This window comes from Callionymus lyra, chromosome 9, assembly GCF_982586985.1.
Source record: "Callionymus lyra chromosome 9, fCalLyr1.hap1.1, whole genome shotgun sequence".
Taxonomy (NCBI): Eukaryota; Metazoa; Chordata; class Actinopteri; order Syngnathiformes; family Callionymidae; genus Callionymus; species Callionymus lyra.
The window spans coordinates 17,448,804-17,466,590 of NC_141826.1; the positions used below are offsets into that span (position 1 = coordinate 17,448,804).

General features: G+C 41.3%; 2 protein-coding genes across 2 annotated transcripts; both read left to right on the plus strand.

Moving 5' to 3' along the window:
- Window positions 1-2,057: 2,057 nt before the first annotated feature.
- LOC148072082 (glucosamine-6-phosphate deaminase 1-like) lies at window positions 2,058-5,810 on the plus strand. The gene is made up of 6 exons (XM_087798906.1): window positions 2,058-2,193; window positions 3,805-3,906; window positions 4,467-4,649; window positions 4,716-4,900; window positions 4,982-5,156; window positions 5,233-5,810. The coding sequence occupies exons 1-6, from the start codon at window positions 2,070-2,072 to the stop codon at window positions 5,280-5,282; spliced, it is 819 nt and encodes a 272-aa protein (XP_087655032.1). The 5' UTR covers window positions 2,058-2,069; the 3' UTR covers window positions 5,283-5,810.
- A 2,621-nt stretch (window positions 5,811-8,431) lies between these two features.
- On the plus strand, window positions 8,432-14,582 carry ndfip1 (Nedd4 family interacting protein 1). Its single transcript, XM_087799237.1, has 8 exons — window positions 8,432-8,609; window positions 10,476-10,569; window positions 11,508-11,647; window positions 11,728-11,815; window positions 11,885-12,009; window positions 12,085-12,151; window positions 12,948-13,056; window positions 13,897-14,582. The coding sequence occupies exons 1-7, from the start codon at window positions 8,574-8,576 to the stop codon at window positions 13,052-13,054; spliced, it is 657 nt and encodes a 218-aa protein (XP_087655363.1). The 5' UTR covers window positions 8,432-8,573; the 3' UTR covers window positions 13,055-13,056; window positions 13,897-14,582.
- Window positions 14,583-17,787: the final 3,205 nt, after the last annotated feature.

Consider the following 17,787-nt stretch of genomic DNA (forward strand, 5'->3'; position numbering starts at 1 on the left):
TAAAGGAGTCAGTAGATCCATCAAGCGTAAAGAGAGAGGAAGATCGTTCCAAAGCTTAGGAGCAACTGCCTGAAAAGATTTCTCTCCTCTGGTCCTGAACTGTGTGCGTGGAACCATCAGTGGATTCTGATCCACAGACCTCAGAGCCCGAGTTGGGGTGTAAGGCTGGATCAGATCAGTGATGTAAGGAGGAGCCTGACCATGAATAGATCTGAAAGTAAGAACCAGAATTTTAAAATTGATCCTGAAAGAAACTGGAAGCCAGTGAAGAGTTTTAAGGATCGGAGAAATGTGAGTTCTTCTACTAGAGCGGATCAGAATTCTCGCTGCAGAGTTTTGTATTAACTACAGGCGAGACAGATCCTTCTTGTTAAGACATGAAAACAAACTGTTACAATAGTCCAGACAAGAAGAAACAAACGCATGGACTACAAGCTCCAGATCATGTTCCGACAACATTTTCCTAAATTTAGAGATTTTTCTCAGTTTCTTTATCAAATACAACACCCAGGTTTCTCAGGCTCAGTTTGACAGACTGACCTAACTCACCCACGTACTGACTCAACCCTGGAACCTTATCATCAGGAGCAATCACAAGAGTTTCAGTTTTGTCAACATTTAGCTGTAAAGTGTTTTCACTCAGCCATTGTTTGATTTCTAGCAAACAATTGACTAAGCTGTTCAGCCTCTGGGGCTCAGTTGGATCAAAAGAGCAGTGGAGCTGGATGTCATCAGCAAAAATGTGATAAGAAACATCAGGAAATCTCTTAATGATTTTACCGATGGGAATCAAGTACAGCAAAAACAATAAAGGACCCAGAACAGAACCTTGAGGGACTCCACACAACAGATCTGCCGATTCAGACCTCATTTCATTGGCAGATACACTGAAACTGCGCCCAGAAAGGTAAGATGAGAACCATTCTAACAAGAGCTTCTGTTGAGTAACACTGACCACTCTTAATTTGCTTTTATTTTGTTAATGTTAGAAGTTCAATCTTTTGTTTCATTTTAGAACTTTTTCTTCTCGTCACATTCATTTCTGGATTTATTAGAAAGTCGTTTCCGATCCATTTGTTTTAACTCCTGTTACTCGTCTTCCCCGCCTTCACTCTCTTCTTCACCACCATCGCTACACAGGATTGATCCCTCAATACAAACATATGTGAAGTTTGTGTTCTACTACTTTTTTACTTGTTTACACACACCTTTCAGACAGTAGTGATCAATATTGTGTGTCAGTGGCTCAGTGTTGTTTTTCACATAATCCAGTGAGGAGCTGATTTATCTGGATAGGACTGGAACCTCATGACTTCATGACTATTAAAAATATATATATATTTAAAGAAAAAAAGAACATTTAAAACTAAAATGGTAGTTGATATCTTCATCAAATAGGTAAATAATCACATAAGAATCTTAAATGTATTTGAATTTTTTGTTTATATTCTGTTTATTTGTTGATTATTTAAGTTTGTTGATTATTTATTTCATTTTGTTGGTTATTTATTTTAATACATTTTCTTGAATGTCTTAATTAATGTCTGTTTACGTCTTTAATTGTTTTAAGTGTATGTCTTAATTCATGCATATTTGACAATAAAATAATTTGACTTGACTTATACAATAACAAAAGAACAGGCCAGTTCAAATGATAGATTAAAAAGAAAAAAAGTATCTTAATTATATATTTAAGTTTTGAAGGTATAAATAATTTTCTATCACTATGAGCAACATTTACTTCCTTTAATCATAAACTTAACTTCTGTACCGACAACTATTGTTGGTTAAATGTAACTAAAAATATTTTAAAATTTAGAGGATTTTGTATTTTCTACAAGTGAAACTAAAAGGTGTCCTAATCATCTACAACTTGATACTTCATGTTTGAAAACAGCTGACTGTGTCTCAAGATTAAGGTGCAATATAACTTTGTTTTACAGTACAGAGCAGTTTGATCCTGAGGTGTCACTGGTCAGAGATAGTTGGAGGGGGAGGAGCCTCAAAGGTCTCATGTGTAAAAGACCTCAGCTTTTTTTTCCAGCAGTAGACACTTGTGCAGCAGCACCATGAAGCTCATCATCGTTGACGACTCGGATCAAGTCGGTGAATGGGCTGCCAAGTACATCAAGAACAAGATACTTCTGTTCAAGCCGGGTCCGGGCCGGTACTTCACACTTGGGCTGCCTACAGGTGAGCATTTCTGATGCAGGGTCCTGCAAGAAAATATATCTACATTACCCAGGGGTTTTGGTTAGGGGTTAGGGTCAGGGGTAGGGGTAGGGGTAGGGGTAGGGGTAGGGGTAGGGGTAGGGGTAGGGGTAAGGGTATGGGGTAGGGGTAGGGTGAGGGTGAGGGTGAGGGTGAGGGTGAGGGTTAGGGTTAGGGTGAGGGTTAGGGCCAGTGTTAGGGTGAGGGTGAGGGTGAGGGTGAGGGTGAGGGTGAGGGTGAGGGTGAGGGTGAGGGTGAGGGTGAGGGTGAGGGTGAGGGTGAGGGTAACTCCCATCCGGAGCCATATTTAAGTTTGCAAACCTCTTACCTTTTGCAGATCGTTCGCTGCGTTGTCCCGACATTAGCTCCCTTGAATTATGGTCTGGCTCTATTTTACTCCAGATTATGCTTTGAAGAACTCGCCAAATGTGAAAGCGTAATTCTGACTTCGGCAGGGGCTCAAGAGGAAGTTTCCATGTTCATCACAAGACACAGGATTGCTCAACCTTGACAATCTTTATTCTTCTTAGCAAGGGTTCCTTGCAACACTGACTGTTTTTCTCTAAAAGAAAATAGTCTTATTTTCGGAAAATGGGAAACACTGACACCCAGCGTATTCCTTGTTTAACACGTGACCAAGACTGGTATCTTACTGTCCATATGGACAAATGATTGACACTTTCTTCCGCCGGGTGAAGTACCCCTGCCAGGGCCCTGTGGTCTCAAAACTGTTAGATTAAAAATGATTATACACTATACGTATACGCCATACTTAAATTAATGCTAAAAGATAATCAAAATATAAAGTATGAATTACTAGCTTCATCTAAGAGCTTAAACGTTTGAATACACAATCAACATTTCACTCAGACTGACACACTGTCTCAAGACAAGCTTGGAACAGAATTAGAGACATGACACCGGTTATTTAAACGTCTGTTTGTCTGCCTTTTCACACCTTGGGTCGTGGATCAAAAGAACGAAGCAGGGACACATCCGTGAGGGTGGGACTAGGAGACAGAAACCCCCACCCAAGAACATTTGAATGATTAGAAAAGGAAACAAATTAGGAAGGAAACTCCACAGGGGATCGTGGCACAGGAAGCTTGAAGGAACCAATATGGCGATAGGGGGAGGACCTCTCGGCCCGGAAATTTGCCTTAAATATAGCGATGTTTCTACAGTTCGAGACCGTTTCTCCCGGGGCTATTGAATTGTAAAGTCGCCGGCAGAAAGCTTGTATTTTGTTTGATTTGAAGCGGCGAATAAACGACCCGTGAAACTCTGCATTGACCTTTTCTCTCCATAAAGTGAAGTATAAGAACCAGGAAGTGACAGTGTGTCGGAGCGACCGGAACGGACTTCTAGTTGACCGTTTTAAGACTATTGTCCAAATCTGTAACACAAGTGACCTCTTTTGATCCAGTCTTCTACATGAGTTTTGATTTTCAAGAGGCCTGGAATTTTCCCAGTATTCCCTTGTCACATTGGATGGTGTCATTTCTTGGGTGCTTCATTAGAACTACATTGAACTCCACTAACACAAACAACATCATCTGGTTGGTTGTCAATCACATTTACGTGTCTTCACAGGAGGGACTCCACTGGGATGTTACAAAAAGTTGATTGAATTCTACCAACGTAAAGAAATCTCATTTGAGTATGTGAAGACTTTCAACATGGATGAGTATGTCGGTAAGAATTCTTCTGCTCTGGCTTTGATTGATTTTTTAACATTTTACCTTAATTCACATCAATAACCTTCAGTCGGCATCGATAACTGACAGATTAATTTATCCGAGGTGTTCTGCAAGGCTCCATTTTAGTTCCTATCTTGTTTTTCATCTTCCTCTTACCTGAGCAAAGTATGACATCAGGGGTCACATGCAGCACTTTGGCTATATGTATACGGCCCATATCAGGTCTGGGTGATTATGTTTTGTCCTTTCATAGATAGTTTTATAATATAATTTGTCATCACTTTTTGTTTCTGGCTCTTTGAACTTGTTTTTAGGTCCTTCTTTGGGCTAATCATTTTAGAACTGACTTCAAGGTTCTACCGTTAACTTAACTAAGCCTAGCTTGACCTCCTTATAGTCCAGTTAGGACCCTAAGATTCTTGGCTTATTTCTTTCTGGTAACTCGTTTTTTCCTTTAATGTACTTGTTTTTGTTCTATTGCTATCATGATGAGAAAGCACTGGCACTATAGATTAGTTGAAAATAAATACACTTTTTTTTAAACCTCCTGATCAGGACTGCCCAGAGACCACCCTGAGAGCTACCACTCCTTCATGTGGAACAACTTCTTCAAGCACATCGACATCAAACCAAAGAACACGCACATCCTGGACGGTAACGCCAGCGACCTGATCGCAGAGTGCAACTCCTTCGAGGAGAAGATCAAAGCCGCCGGAGGAATCGAGCTCTTCGTCGGAGGTCCAGGTCCTTCAAACAGAGCTGTGAGCTTCTTGTTTCTCACGACGTTCCTCTCCATCACGTCAGGTATCGGACCGGACGGCCACATCGCCTTCAACGAGCCGGGCTCCAGTCTGGTGTCCCGGACCAGGATCAAGACTTTAGCCAACGACACCATCGAGGCCAACGCCAGGTTCTTCGACGGAGATCTTTCGAAGGTGCCCACCATGGCCCTGACGGTGGGGGTCGGTACCGTCATGGACGCCAAGGAGGTAAACCCACCAGTTCTTGAGATTTTTGAATTTACGTTGTATGGTTTCCTGTGATTGACGGATTCTGGATTGAATTTCCAGGTCATGATCCTCATCATCGGGACAGGGAAGGCTATTGCACTACATAGAGCCTTAGAAGAAGGTGTCAACCACATGTGGACGGTATCTGCTTTCCAGCTACACCCTCAGAGTATCTTTGTCTGCGACGAGGACGCCACCATGGAACTTCGTTGCAGAACCGTCAGGTATTTCAAAGGTACGTCCAAATTTAAAGAAGGAATCGAAGTCCGTAATATAAAGGGTTGATAACGCTAAGATTTTTTTTTCCTCAGGGATGATGCCTCTGCACAACAAGCTGGTGGATCCACTTCCATCACAATAGTGTCCAGTGTTTTACTTCTCTTCCTGATTCTATCTAGAAAACTACCATTTAAGTGATTACTTCGTCCTCAGGCAGTAAATCTGTTTTTTAGTGTCTGTGATGTCACGCTCGGATCAGACACAGCGATAGAAAATCTGTACAATAAGCAACAAAATAACCTTTCAAGCCTTCAGTTTAACCAAATCTTTAAGTAACTATGAATTGTTTTCTTAACACTTTGGCAGCTTTGGCACTTTTCACTCTATTTGTCACTTAATACTCAACGAAACTTCAGTATTATGCACTTTTCAAATGCTGTATAATGACAATAGAGATTCTTAGATCTTGATCTTGTCACGTAAGACTCATGAATACAAACCTCTTTTAATTTTCTCCACTTCCACAACTGTACTTTGTAAATAGCCAAATTGTAAATGTAATTGTATTGTGTTTATAGCTTAATGTTGGATGTTGCGCAATTGACCAAAGACAATTCCCAATTGGTGAACCCTCTCCACTAATAATGGCAATACAGATTTCTGATTCTGACTTAAATCTGTTGGTTATTTGATGTTTTTGTTGATCTTGTCATGTCTTGCAAAGAAAGTGAATAAAACCAAACTCAAAAACCTAGTTTGATGATTACATGTAAATAAAGATCATTCTTTCTAAAATAACTTAAATTATATATTCATTCATTGACAACCGCTTTATCCCGGGGTCGGAGGTTGCGGGGGGGTATGGAACCTAACCCAGAATCATAGGGCGAGAGGCAGGGGACACCCTGGACAGGACGCCAGTCTCTCGCAGGGCACACAGAAAGAAAGACAATTCAATTCAATTCAATTCAATTCAATTTTATTTAAAGTGTCTTATCATAACAAAGTTATCTCAAGACACTATACAGTTGAAATAAGACTACAGTTGATTAAGGAAAAATAGATCCCAGCAATTCAACAAAGAGCAAGAAACAAAACACTGTACAGTGAGCTGTACAGTGAGCAATGGCGAGGAAAAACTTCCTTTTAGAAGGCAGAAACCTCGAGCGGAACCCGACTCATTGTTGACGGCCTGCCGCTTTGACCGGCTGGGAGGAAGGATGGGGGGGTAGACAGATGGATAAGGAGAGGAGTGAGGGAGGATATAGTGAGAGAAAAGAGGAGAGTGTAGGGGGGTCCATGGGGGTGCTGGAGAGAACTCGGGATCTGATGACGTGGTGAAGATCCTGGATCAGCAGCAGCTCTGGAGGTGGATCCCTGGATCAGCAACAGCTCTGGAGGTGGATCCCTGGATCAGCAGCAGCTCTGGAGGTGGATCCCTGGGGCTCCGGGAGAGAAATAAAAAGGTGTGGGTTTGGGACAAATGTAGACAATACACAGGTATACATAACCACCAGAGCCGACCCCAAACACCAGCGAGAAGGCGGACCACCACCGGGGGCGCGAGAGGGCGAGCACAGGCGAGGACGACCGAGGAAGCAGAGAGGGGGAGGCACCAGGCGCAGGCACCGGGGCAGAGGGGCAGCCAGAAGAACCAGTCAGGGGATAGGGCCCCGGGGCCAGGTCGGGCGACGGAGGACCCCCAGACCGTCAGGCCGCCACCAAGTCCATAGCAGGGGACCGAGTCAAGGAGATGGGGACCCACCACAGCGGTGGCGGCGGAACCCCCCCAATACCCTGCGGACACGGCCAGTAGCCGGGTTGAGTGCCACCGCATGAGCCCGGGGGAGCAATGGCCAGGCACCGGCCCAGGTCCCCCGGGTCACAGGGGGGCCACGGTTGTGCGGGCAGGGCGGGGGCAATGGGGCCGCAGCCATCCGGGAACGGCTCCCAGTCTTTGAACTGTAGACCGTCCCCAACAGCCGCAGCCCACCTCCCCATGAGGGAAGTTTGGGGGGCCAGCAGTATTCGATGGGCAGTCCACGGTCTCTAAGGTGCCGAGGCCCCGCCCATCACACTACTGACCCCCAGCCACCGCCCCCACCCACCATGCATCACCCAGGGGGACAGCAGCACTTGCATGGGCGGTACATGGTCACTACGGTAACATGGGTCCGCCCAATGCCTCCGCCGTCCCCCCAATGCGGCCCCCCCCCCACCCGGGAAGCCCCCGAAAGACCGACCAGCCCGGCCACGAACCCCCAGGACCAAGGGCGACAAACCCCCCAACCACGGCACATGCCACACAGGGCGGGTAGAGGACCACAGCCACCGCTGCAGCAGACACCCACCCCAAGACAGGCACCCCACCACAGACCAGGTGAAGCCATTGGGGTCGGAAGGTCATCCAGAACACCCCCCAGCCCCAGCACCGCACCCCAGCGCAACCCCCCATCCACCACCCCAGCCACCCCCGCCAGCACCCGCCCCCACGCACCATCAAAAAAACCCCAGAAGCGGGCCACCCCCCCGCCGGCGCACGGGGCCATCGCGGCACCAGCGGTGACCACCACCAGGCCCAAGGCACCCACAGGCCCCACCCGCCGGACCCCCACACCCGAACCGGCCAAGCCAGAACGGCCCCGGCGAGAAAAGAAGGATATACAGAGCTCGGTGTCTAAAACTAAAGCGTGTGTGACAACCATTCACACACGCTCTCATACCTACGGACAATTTCAATGTTCTCCAATGTTTTTTCCAATGTTCTCAATTAACCTCTGTATGTTTTTCTAAAATCTAACTGAACGGAATAACATTAAAAAATATATATTAACCAGAACAATCTAGTTAAAAAAAATAAAAATAAACTGTCAACAAAAAAAAATCAATAAATGCATCCCCTGATAAAAAAGCCCCCGAAACAAAGCCTTAATATAGCCAAGTCTTATTTTTCCTGTCTTTAGGGCATTTATTAAGTCTAAAGTTCAATCGACGTTTATTTCATTTTACATTTTAAGTATTTACACCGTCAGTGTTTTTAGTGTGTTCCTGTCACGTGACAATACGCACATCTCCGTGTTGCCTTCAATGCTGCTCGAAAATTCCAATAACTATCTATGAACGCAAAGTAAACTAAAGCGTCAATCGTGGCAGTGTAATAATAAAATAATTTTACGATGATATTGAGTCGCCTAATAAATTTGTCGTGATTAAATAATTATTTAAACGCTAAGGTGTAAATTATTCGACATGGTAAGATGGGCGTTCGTCGGATTTACGGTGGCAGGAGAACGCAGCAGTACAGTGGCGAAGGAAGAAGATGGCGGCCTAGTTTGGCGACACTTGCAGGAGTCGTTTGTCGTTTTTAAAGAACATTTTTGGTCTCGGCTTCAGTGAAAAGAGGGACGCGTTAAAGTTTTGCTCCTCTTCCACGATGGCGGAACAGAACAGTAACGTCAGATACCAAGAGGTAGGTCAGACTTTCTCCCTGTCACCGTGACGGGAAAACAACAACCGTGTTAGCAGGGCCGCAGATTTAGCATAACTCGTACCCAATAAACTCGTTTTAAATAACTAATTTAATGTTTTTGCCACGCTATTCTATTGTTTTAATTAGTAGAAATGGTTTCTATTGTTGACAGCCCCGAGCTATGTTAAGACAAATGCGGTGTTCATTACAAGTGGGACGTTCTTTAAACACGTAAATATCGAAAAAATATTTCTTTAGTTTAACCAAACTAAAGAAAGTTTAGCCAACAAAGCAACAAAACAATCCCTTTCTCAGGAGTATCTTGTACCAAATGTTATATCTAGTTTCTCGTATTATTGAGACATTCTTACAAAATTGTTTGAACCAAATCACTGGTTCAAACAATCATGATAAACAGGTTATTGAATTAACCATAAAATGACGTGAAATAATCAGTAAAAAATATTAAAATTAGAAATTAAATGAGAAAAGAATGTCAATATCGTTGGTAAATATTGGTGTTATCTAAGAAAACTCATGACATTTGAAACACGGATTCAAATTCAAATAGAGGGATCTATATATATTTATAAATATCACTAGAGAAGAAAAACAAGTCAATTCAAGTAAATATTTGCATGTTAAAACTACCTATGAATACAATTTGATAAGGTTTTGTAAAATAATTATCTCAATTATATATATTTTCTTACATCCCTAGTAGCTATCACAATTCATTTTTATTTTTTTATACTGTATTTATCAGATGTTGTAAAGAAAGTACAGATATCACAGATTAATAAAAACAAGTGAAGTAAAGGTTATTTGTAAAGCGTATTTCTAGACCAGGGTCACAAAGCGCTTCAACAATCGAAAACAATACACAGTTAAAATATATACTTTAAAATATTAAGACACATAAAACAAACACAGGAGTCTCGTAAAATCAGGGAAAAGCACAAATAAAAATGTCTTAAACTGTTTCTTGAAGGAGTCAGTAGATCCATCAAATACAGAGGGAGAAGAAGATCGTTCCAAAGCTTAGGAGTGTTCAGGATTCTGATCCACAGACCTCAAAGCCCGAGCTGGGGTGTAAGGCTGGATCAGATCACTGATGTCAGGAGGAGCCTTACCATGAATAGCTCTGAAAAAATTAAGAACCAGAATTTTAAAATTTATCCTGAAAGAAACTGGCGGCCAGTGAAGAGTTTTAAGGATCGGAGAAATGTGAGTTCTTCTACTAGAGCGGGTCAGAATTCTCGCTGCAGAGTTTTGTATTAACTGCAGGCGAGACAGATCCTTCTTGTTTAAGTACAGATACAAGAAAAAATTACAGACCAAAGATTGGGTTGGTACAACAATCTTTTTTAGTCCAAATCACTTTGGTTAAAGTTATTCCATTTGGTCCATCTTTTCCTATGAGTCACAGCTTTCATCCTTAGGAAAGAGTTCATTACTCCCATTGGTTGAATCTCCTTAACCATTTAAAACCAACAGTTTAGATTCAGTGTCAACATTCTGTGAATAAATAGACTTTTTGGAAGGTTCAAGGGAATGAGACCTATCAAAAATGTCTGAGGGGGTCTCTACAGAATTTACTAGCGAGGATATTTTCAAGTGTGTTTATGACATTAACCCAGAATATGTGTACCTTCGTACTTAGTCCAAAATACATGAGAATGATCCCCAGATGTGTGACCACAATCTCTCCAACAGTGTTGCAGCTTCTCTAAATAGTTTACCCATCAGATGAATCTCTTGGAGCTCGTAGATCTATGCTGTGCTCTACACTCCTTCAGATATAATAATGTTTAACTCCCGATCCAAAAATGGTTTTAATTCAAGGTGTTTTTGTTGTGTCTCCAGCTGGTGAACGAGGAGGAACCAGCACAGATGTCTTTGGAGGGTCCCACCCAGGATGCACCACCGCCTTACAGCAGTGTTGCTGCAGCCAACGCAGGTCAGGAAGCTGCTGCAGCTTCTGTGTGATGCATTATTTTTACTCACCAGGGGAAAGTGGTTCTGACAAACTAATGGATCCATTTTTCCTAAACATAATGTAGACGCCATTAACGGAAGAAGCTTTTTAAGAAGATGTCGGTATAACGGTACCATTTTTATATTGCATTTAAAAGTTTATTAATCAAAACATAATGACTATAGAAAAATGTATTTTTAATTATTGGAAAATCAAACTTTTTGTACAACTGACTCATTTAAAAAATATTCATATCTTTACGCATTTAGACCTATTCCATATACAAATAATTGAAATAAATTATGCAATAAAAAAATCAATATTTAAATTCTTGTATTTTACTATTAAAAAATTCTGCTTAAAAAAAACACATTTAAATAAAAACAATTCAAAGTTTCAACATTCTGATATATTAAATTTAACTGGTTAATATTCTCGACTAACGCATTAGTCCAGACGACCACAGTAAAAATAGTTTTGAATAAGTTGATTATTTTCATGACACCCACTTATAGGTATTTCCGCTTTCTTCTGGCTACTTGTAATTATGTATTAATATTAGATTATAATGGCAAAATAAAGACTGATTCTGTTGAAGTTGTAAACATAGTCAGATCAACATTGTGTTCTGGTTCGGCAGGTCGTTGACAAACATCAATATTTTTCAAGTGGTCAGCAACTGTACTCTCATGAGACTGAAGTTTGGCCCTAATGGACACTAATGTGTTCTCTTCATCTCTAAGTCTTCGTGGTCGGAAGTGAAAGAAGAACTTTGTTGACTCAAGCTCTTTAACTTTATTTCCCCCTTTTTCCACCTCGGATGTTAGTGTTTGCTTCACGTCAATGGAATGTCGTTTCTCACTCGTGTCCATGAGAGCGACGGAGACCTTGACCTGGTCTTGTTTTTTTTGTCTCCTCAGCTTTCTTCGAGTACAAGGAAGATAACGGACAGTTTCCTAACCCTCCTTCCTACACCGTGGCCACCACCCTGCCCTCCTACGATGAAGCCGAGAGGAACAAAGTGGAGTCCACCATCCCTCTGGTCACCGGCAGAGTCACGGTAACGACGGTTTTCCACTGGATGACGTCGGGAGGTCCGACCAAACTAAAAAACATCTGTCATCTGTCTGTCATCTGCAGGATGAAGACTTCGTGGCCAGAGATGAGTTCGAAGACGCCGACCAGCTGCGGATAGGGAACGACGGAATATTCATGCTCACCTTTTTCAGTAAGACACTCAGATCGACCCAGAATGTGGAATGAAAACCATAACCACTCGCCGTTGTTTGATCAACAGTGGCGTTCCTCTTCAACTGGATCGGATTCTTCTTGTCCTTCTGTTTGACCACGTCGGCTGCAGGTCGCTATGGAGCCATCTCTGGCTTCGGTTTGTCCCTCATCAAATGGGTTCTCATCGTCAGGGTGAGCGGAGGTCGCGTTTTCGTTTTTTTGTTTTTAAGCTGCAGGAGCTCATGTCTCCGTCCGTGTGTCCCTCAGTTCTCCGCCTACTTCCCGGGCTACTTCGATGGTCAGTACTGGCTGTGGTGGGTCTTCCTGGCCCTCGGTGAGTTCTGTTCTCTGTTCAAAGCACTTTTCAGAGTTTCAAGTTCCATATAGGGCTGTTTATCGGCAAGAATCTGGCCACACATATCACGATACAGGGGTCAATAATACGATATATTGTAATACTGTAATGACAAGAATATATATGTAGTATTGTCGAGTACTAGACTATGGTGTTGTAGTATTTACAGACCACATGACTCTTGAGGAAGTCGTAACTGCCTTCATTGGTTTTGAAACCAAAATATGTCCAAACATCAGCTTTAAAAGCTGCTGAAGTCCACTGTATCCTCTTGTTCTCAGTCATCGTCAGGATTTTATTATTCCTTTAGCTGCGGAGGACGTAACGACTGCAGCCAATTAGCGGCTGGAAGTTTAATTGCAACACAAAAATGAACAAATATTTGCACGTTAATTAAATAAAAAACATAAATAAATATCACATTAATAAAATATGTTTTTTTATACACACTGCAAAAAATATATTGCAATATTTAAGTTTATTTATATTTTCTTTCACCCCTAAGGTAAGGTAGAACTTTATTGATCCCTCAGGAGCATACAGCAGTATTCATAAAAAATAAATAAAAATAAAATAAGAACAAGAACAAAGAGAAATAAAGAGAAAGAACCCTAGTGGCCACACCAGTAATAATAAAATAAAATAATAACCACTCCAAGTAGGCGTTATTTTTTTGAAACCCTAAAGATCAAACACGTTACTCGTAGTACAAGTGTGTCTTCATCTATATCTTCCCACATCACTTCCTCTCATCTTGACCTTGACGTGGCTGCAGGCTTCATGCTGTTCATCAGAGGCTTCGTCAACTACTCCAGAGTGCGTAAACTGGCCGATCCCGCCTACGCCACCATCCCCAGAACACGAGTGCTCTTCATCTACTAGAGGTGAGTCACCCACACTCTGCCTCCCGTGACGGTGAGTAACCTCACTCCCATATGGACGTCTGTTGGCGTGTAGCATGTTACAAATGATCCCGTTAAAATGTTCCGTCAATATCCTCCAAGAGTCCCTGTATTGTTACATAATATAATTGAAAAGAGGGGTCGACGTTTCTACTAGACGTGTAATCAATGCTTATCACTGTTGTGTAGCAGGTTCAGATATATATCTTCTATTGCAGTTGTGCTGTATAACCACTAGAGGGTTCTGTCTCCCTTCAGAAACCTCCTAATTCAATATAGCAAAGCCCTTCCAGTAGTTATCAGACGAAATCACAGAAGTTAATTTAACACGTGTCGCACTATAAGGTGGACTTAAAATGATTACATTTTCAGAGCCTTGTCGAGTAACGACACGAAGCCGCACCCTATTTATTTAGTCATTTACAAACCTTTTTAAAACACTGAAATTGTTCTGCTTAACAATAGCCAACCTGAGTCGAAACTTTATCGACACAACCCTCTCCCCCGTCTCTCGCATCACATGACGGAAATGCACGTATTTCATTGGTCAACAGCCGCTCTGCATCACTTGCAGAGAAATGAACGAGGAAGAGGAGGAAATAAAAGATGTGTAAACGACGTTATTATGTTTAAGAGTGACCGCCTACCGCCACCAGATGGCGTTGTTTCTGCTACGAAGTAATAAACGGTGAAGACAGAAAAGCAAAAAGACAGGTTTGCTCTGGACTAGCTAAACGAAAACCAACCGAAGCTATTTTGGACGCCGTCTTCAGAAGTGGTCTTGTGATCCATGGTGGCCATCATGTTCTCTCCTCTCCCCAGGACTGGACCGGTGGGCGACTTGGACGCGATCGGCCGGGACGAGTTCGTAGACTCGATAATCAGGAAAAAAAATCGTATCACTTGTTTAATTAACTCGGGCGATGCTAGTCGGTCCCCCCTCGGTGTTTTTCATTAGTGGCGAATGTTAATTGCTCTCTCTCTCTCTACATCTTGTCTGTGGCGTAGACGTCATGTGACGGCGGCGGCGGCGGCGGCGTCGCGTCACATGACCAGGAAGTCAAGCGGACACTTGACTGAATCGAACCGACGCATGCAACTCACTTTGTATTCCACTTTAATCTCACGTCGTGCTTTCTGTTAAGGACCGAAGAGGGCAAGCCACTCCCCCGTCGAGCCAGGAGGGGGAGCCGGCGTGTCCCTCCGACAAAGCTTCTTTACATGTGCGTCCGATTCCATGGTCTTGCTCGTCCGGTGTTTTTGTCGTCTGTTAAAAATTCAAGTCAGTGTGTGGGCGGAGCTCCGGTGAGGCGTTAGCAAGAATGTCGACGGCAGGTGCACTTTTAAGATTTAACTATTCCAGCTCAGCGCGTCCCAAAGCGTGTCGCCGCCTCACGGCGCCGGTTATTTCTGTGTGATGATGTAAAACTGCTCATTTGGGTTTTATTGTTGCAAAACTGTACAGAAAAAAAATGTTTAGGTTGAATAAATGTCACTTTTAATCCAAATGTTGTGATTGTTTTTTTTTCCGTCTCTTGAATAATATTAAGATCTTCATGCTTGTGATCAAGAATGACTTTTCCAGACTTATTTCTTGTCGTTGTTGCTCTGGGTTTGACCCGGTACATCCACCTAGTTCTCATGAAGATAACAAGGTCTTAAGGTGTGTTTTTTGTTTGGTTTATTTCGGTATTGTGACTTGTGTGTTTGTTCATGTTTGTGTGTTGGTTTATTTCGGTATTGTGACTTGTGTGTTTGTTCATGTTTGTGTGTTGGTTTATTTCGGTATTGTGACTTGTGTTTGTTCATGTTTGTGTGTTGGTTTATTTCGGTATTGTGACTTGTGTGTTTGTTCATGTTTGTGTGTTGGTTTATTTCGGTATTGTGACTTGTGTGTTTGTTCATGTTTGTGTGTTGGTTTATTTCGGTATTGTGACTTGTGTGTTTGTTCATGTTTGTGTGTTGGTTTATTTTGGTATTGTGACTTGTGTGTTTGTTCATGTTTGTGTGTTGGTTTATTTCGGTATTGTGACTTGTGTGTTCGTGTTTTCTTATGTGATGTGTTTGTTTGTGTGTTGGTTTATTTCGGTATTTTGACTTGTGTGTTTGTTCATATTTGTGCGTTGGTTTATTTCGGTATTTTGACTTGTGTGTTTGTTCATGTTTGTGCGTTGGTTTATTTTGGTATTGTGACTTGTGTGTTTGTTCGTGTTTTCTTATGTGATGTTTGTTTGTGTGTTGGTTTATTTCGGTATTTTGACTTGTCTGTTTGTTCATATTTGTGCGTTGGTTTATTTCGGTATTTTGACTTGTGTGTTTGTTCATATTTGTGCGTTGGTTTATTTCGGTATTTTGACTTGTGTGTTTGTTCATGTTTGTGCGTTGGTTTATTTCGGTATTTTGACTTGTGTGTTTGTTCATGTTTGTGCGTTGGTTTATTTCGGTATTGTGACTTGTGTGTTTGTTTGTGTTTTCTTATGTGATGTTTGTTTGTGTGTTGTTTTATTTCGGTATTTTGACTTGTGTGTTTGTTCATGTTTGTGCGTTGGTTTATTTCGGTATTGTGACTTGTGTGTTTGTTTGTGTTTTCTTATGTGATGTTTGTTTGTGTGTTGGTTTATTTCGGTATTTTGACTTGTGTGTTTGTTCATGTTTGTGCGTTGGTTTATTTCGGTATTGTGACTTGTGTGTTTGTTCGTGTTTTCTTATGTGATGTTTGTTTGTGTGTTGGTTTATTTCGGTATTTTGACTTGTCTGTTTGTTCATATTTGTGCGTTGGTTTATTTCGGTATTTTGACTTGTGTGTTTGTTCATATTTGTGCGTTGGTTTATTTCGGTATTTTGACTTGTGTGTTTGTTCATGTTTGTGCGTTGGTTTATTTCGGTATTGTGACTTGTGTGTTTGTTTGTGTTTTCTTATGTGATGTTTGTTTGTGTGTTGGTTTATTTCGGTATTTTGACTTGTGTGTTTGTTCATGTTTGTGCGTTGGTTTATTTCGGTATTGTGACTTGTGTGTTTGTTCGTGTTTTCTTATGTGATGTGTTTGTTTGTGTGTTGGTTTATTTCGGTATTTTGACTTGTCTGTTTGTTCATATTTGTGCGTTGGTTTATTTCGGTATTTTGACTTGTGTGTTTGTTCATATTTGTGCGTTGGTTTATTTCGGTATTTTGACTTGTGTGTTTGTTCATGTTTGTGCGTTGGTTTATTTCGGTATTGTGACTTGTGTATTTGTTCGTGTTTTCTTATGTTATGTTTGTTTGTGTGTTGGTTTATTTCGGTATTTTGACTTGTGTGTTTGTTCATGTTTGTGCGTTGGTTTATTTTGGTATTGTTTGTTCGTGTTTTCTTATGTTATTTGCTTACTTGTGTGTTGATTTATTTCTATATTGTGTGTCTTTATAATTGAGATGTTTGTGTGTGTGTGTGTGTGTGTGTGTGTGTTTTGGTGTTTAAAGGAGTTGGTGAGTCTTCTTAAACCTAGTGTTTCAGTTTGTGTGGTTTTGTGTGTTCCTATAAACGTGTTCTCATACCACTACCCTCCATTTTTTTTTTTCAATGAATCTTCTAGTCGTTATTTTAAACGTATTTGTGTGTATGTTAGTGTGTCTGTCTGAAATGTCTATTTGTGTGTGTTCATAAGGATGGTCTTCATTGGACGTGTGTTCTTATACTTGAGTGTTTACATAGATGTTTTGTGCAAAATGTTTTTTTGTTTTTTTTACACTCGAGTAGGTCTAGGTTCACGCACTATTTTTAGTGTAAATGCATCTTTTTTCGGTGTATTACTTTTTTTTGGGGTGAAAATGTTTCTTTGATTTTGCTTTTAAACACAAGTGTGTATGTCTATAATGTTGACTTGTGTGTTCAGATGTTGATGTATGCATGCCTATTTGTGTGTGTCATCAGTGGATTGTGTTTTGTGTTGAGTTATTTGTGTGTTAGAGCTGATGCACACGTGTGGAAGAAAACCAAGAGCGTTCAGTAAAACTTTAATCAGTGGGGGGGGAAGGCCAATGTGGAGGTCACACTACAGAGATCCAAGTGTGTAGAAAACCAACTCTGAGACCAATACAAGGTTTTCTTTACAGTGATTTGATATTTACAATTTCAATTTTATGTTCCTGGAAAACTGAAGAAACCAGTGAAACATGATCGTCCTCAAAAATCCACGTCTGCATAATGTCTTATACAAAATAGATTTAAAAGAATATTTGGGTAGTGCAAATATTTTTGTGTTTTTTCTTTTCTTTTTTTTTTCAAGCTAGTTGATTTTACTTTCACAACAATTGTGAAAAAGACTGACTTCTATTCTATTCACAGTTTTGCACAGTTTGACCAAAAAAAAAAAAATCGTTGGATTAAAAGTAAAAAAAAAAAAAGTCTACAAAGAAAAAATCTGTACAAATGTTGAGACTGACAAGTTGAGTTTGTCTGCTTTGGTCACCGTGTGTTCAAACGTTAAAATAGCTTTTTCTCCGGCACCGTCGCTGAGACTGTGACGAGTTTCTTTTCCTGAAGGTCTGGCCTGCAGAGACGCCTGTGAATCTCCTGGTTGCAAAATAGCTTATATCAGAGAAAAAAAAAAAAAAAGATAAAAAAAAGGAAGTTACAACATCTCGTATGGAGGAGGGCTCGTTGTTTCTATTGCATAAAAACTCTTCCTCCGAAATGTAAATCCACGGATACATTTGGGAGTAAGAGGATGGTGTGT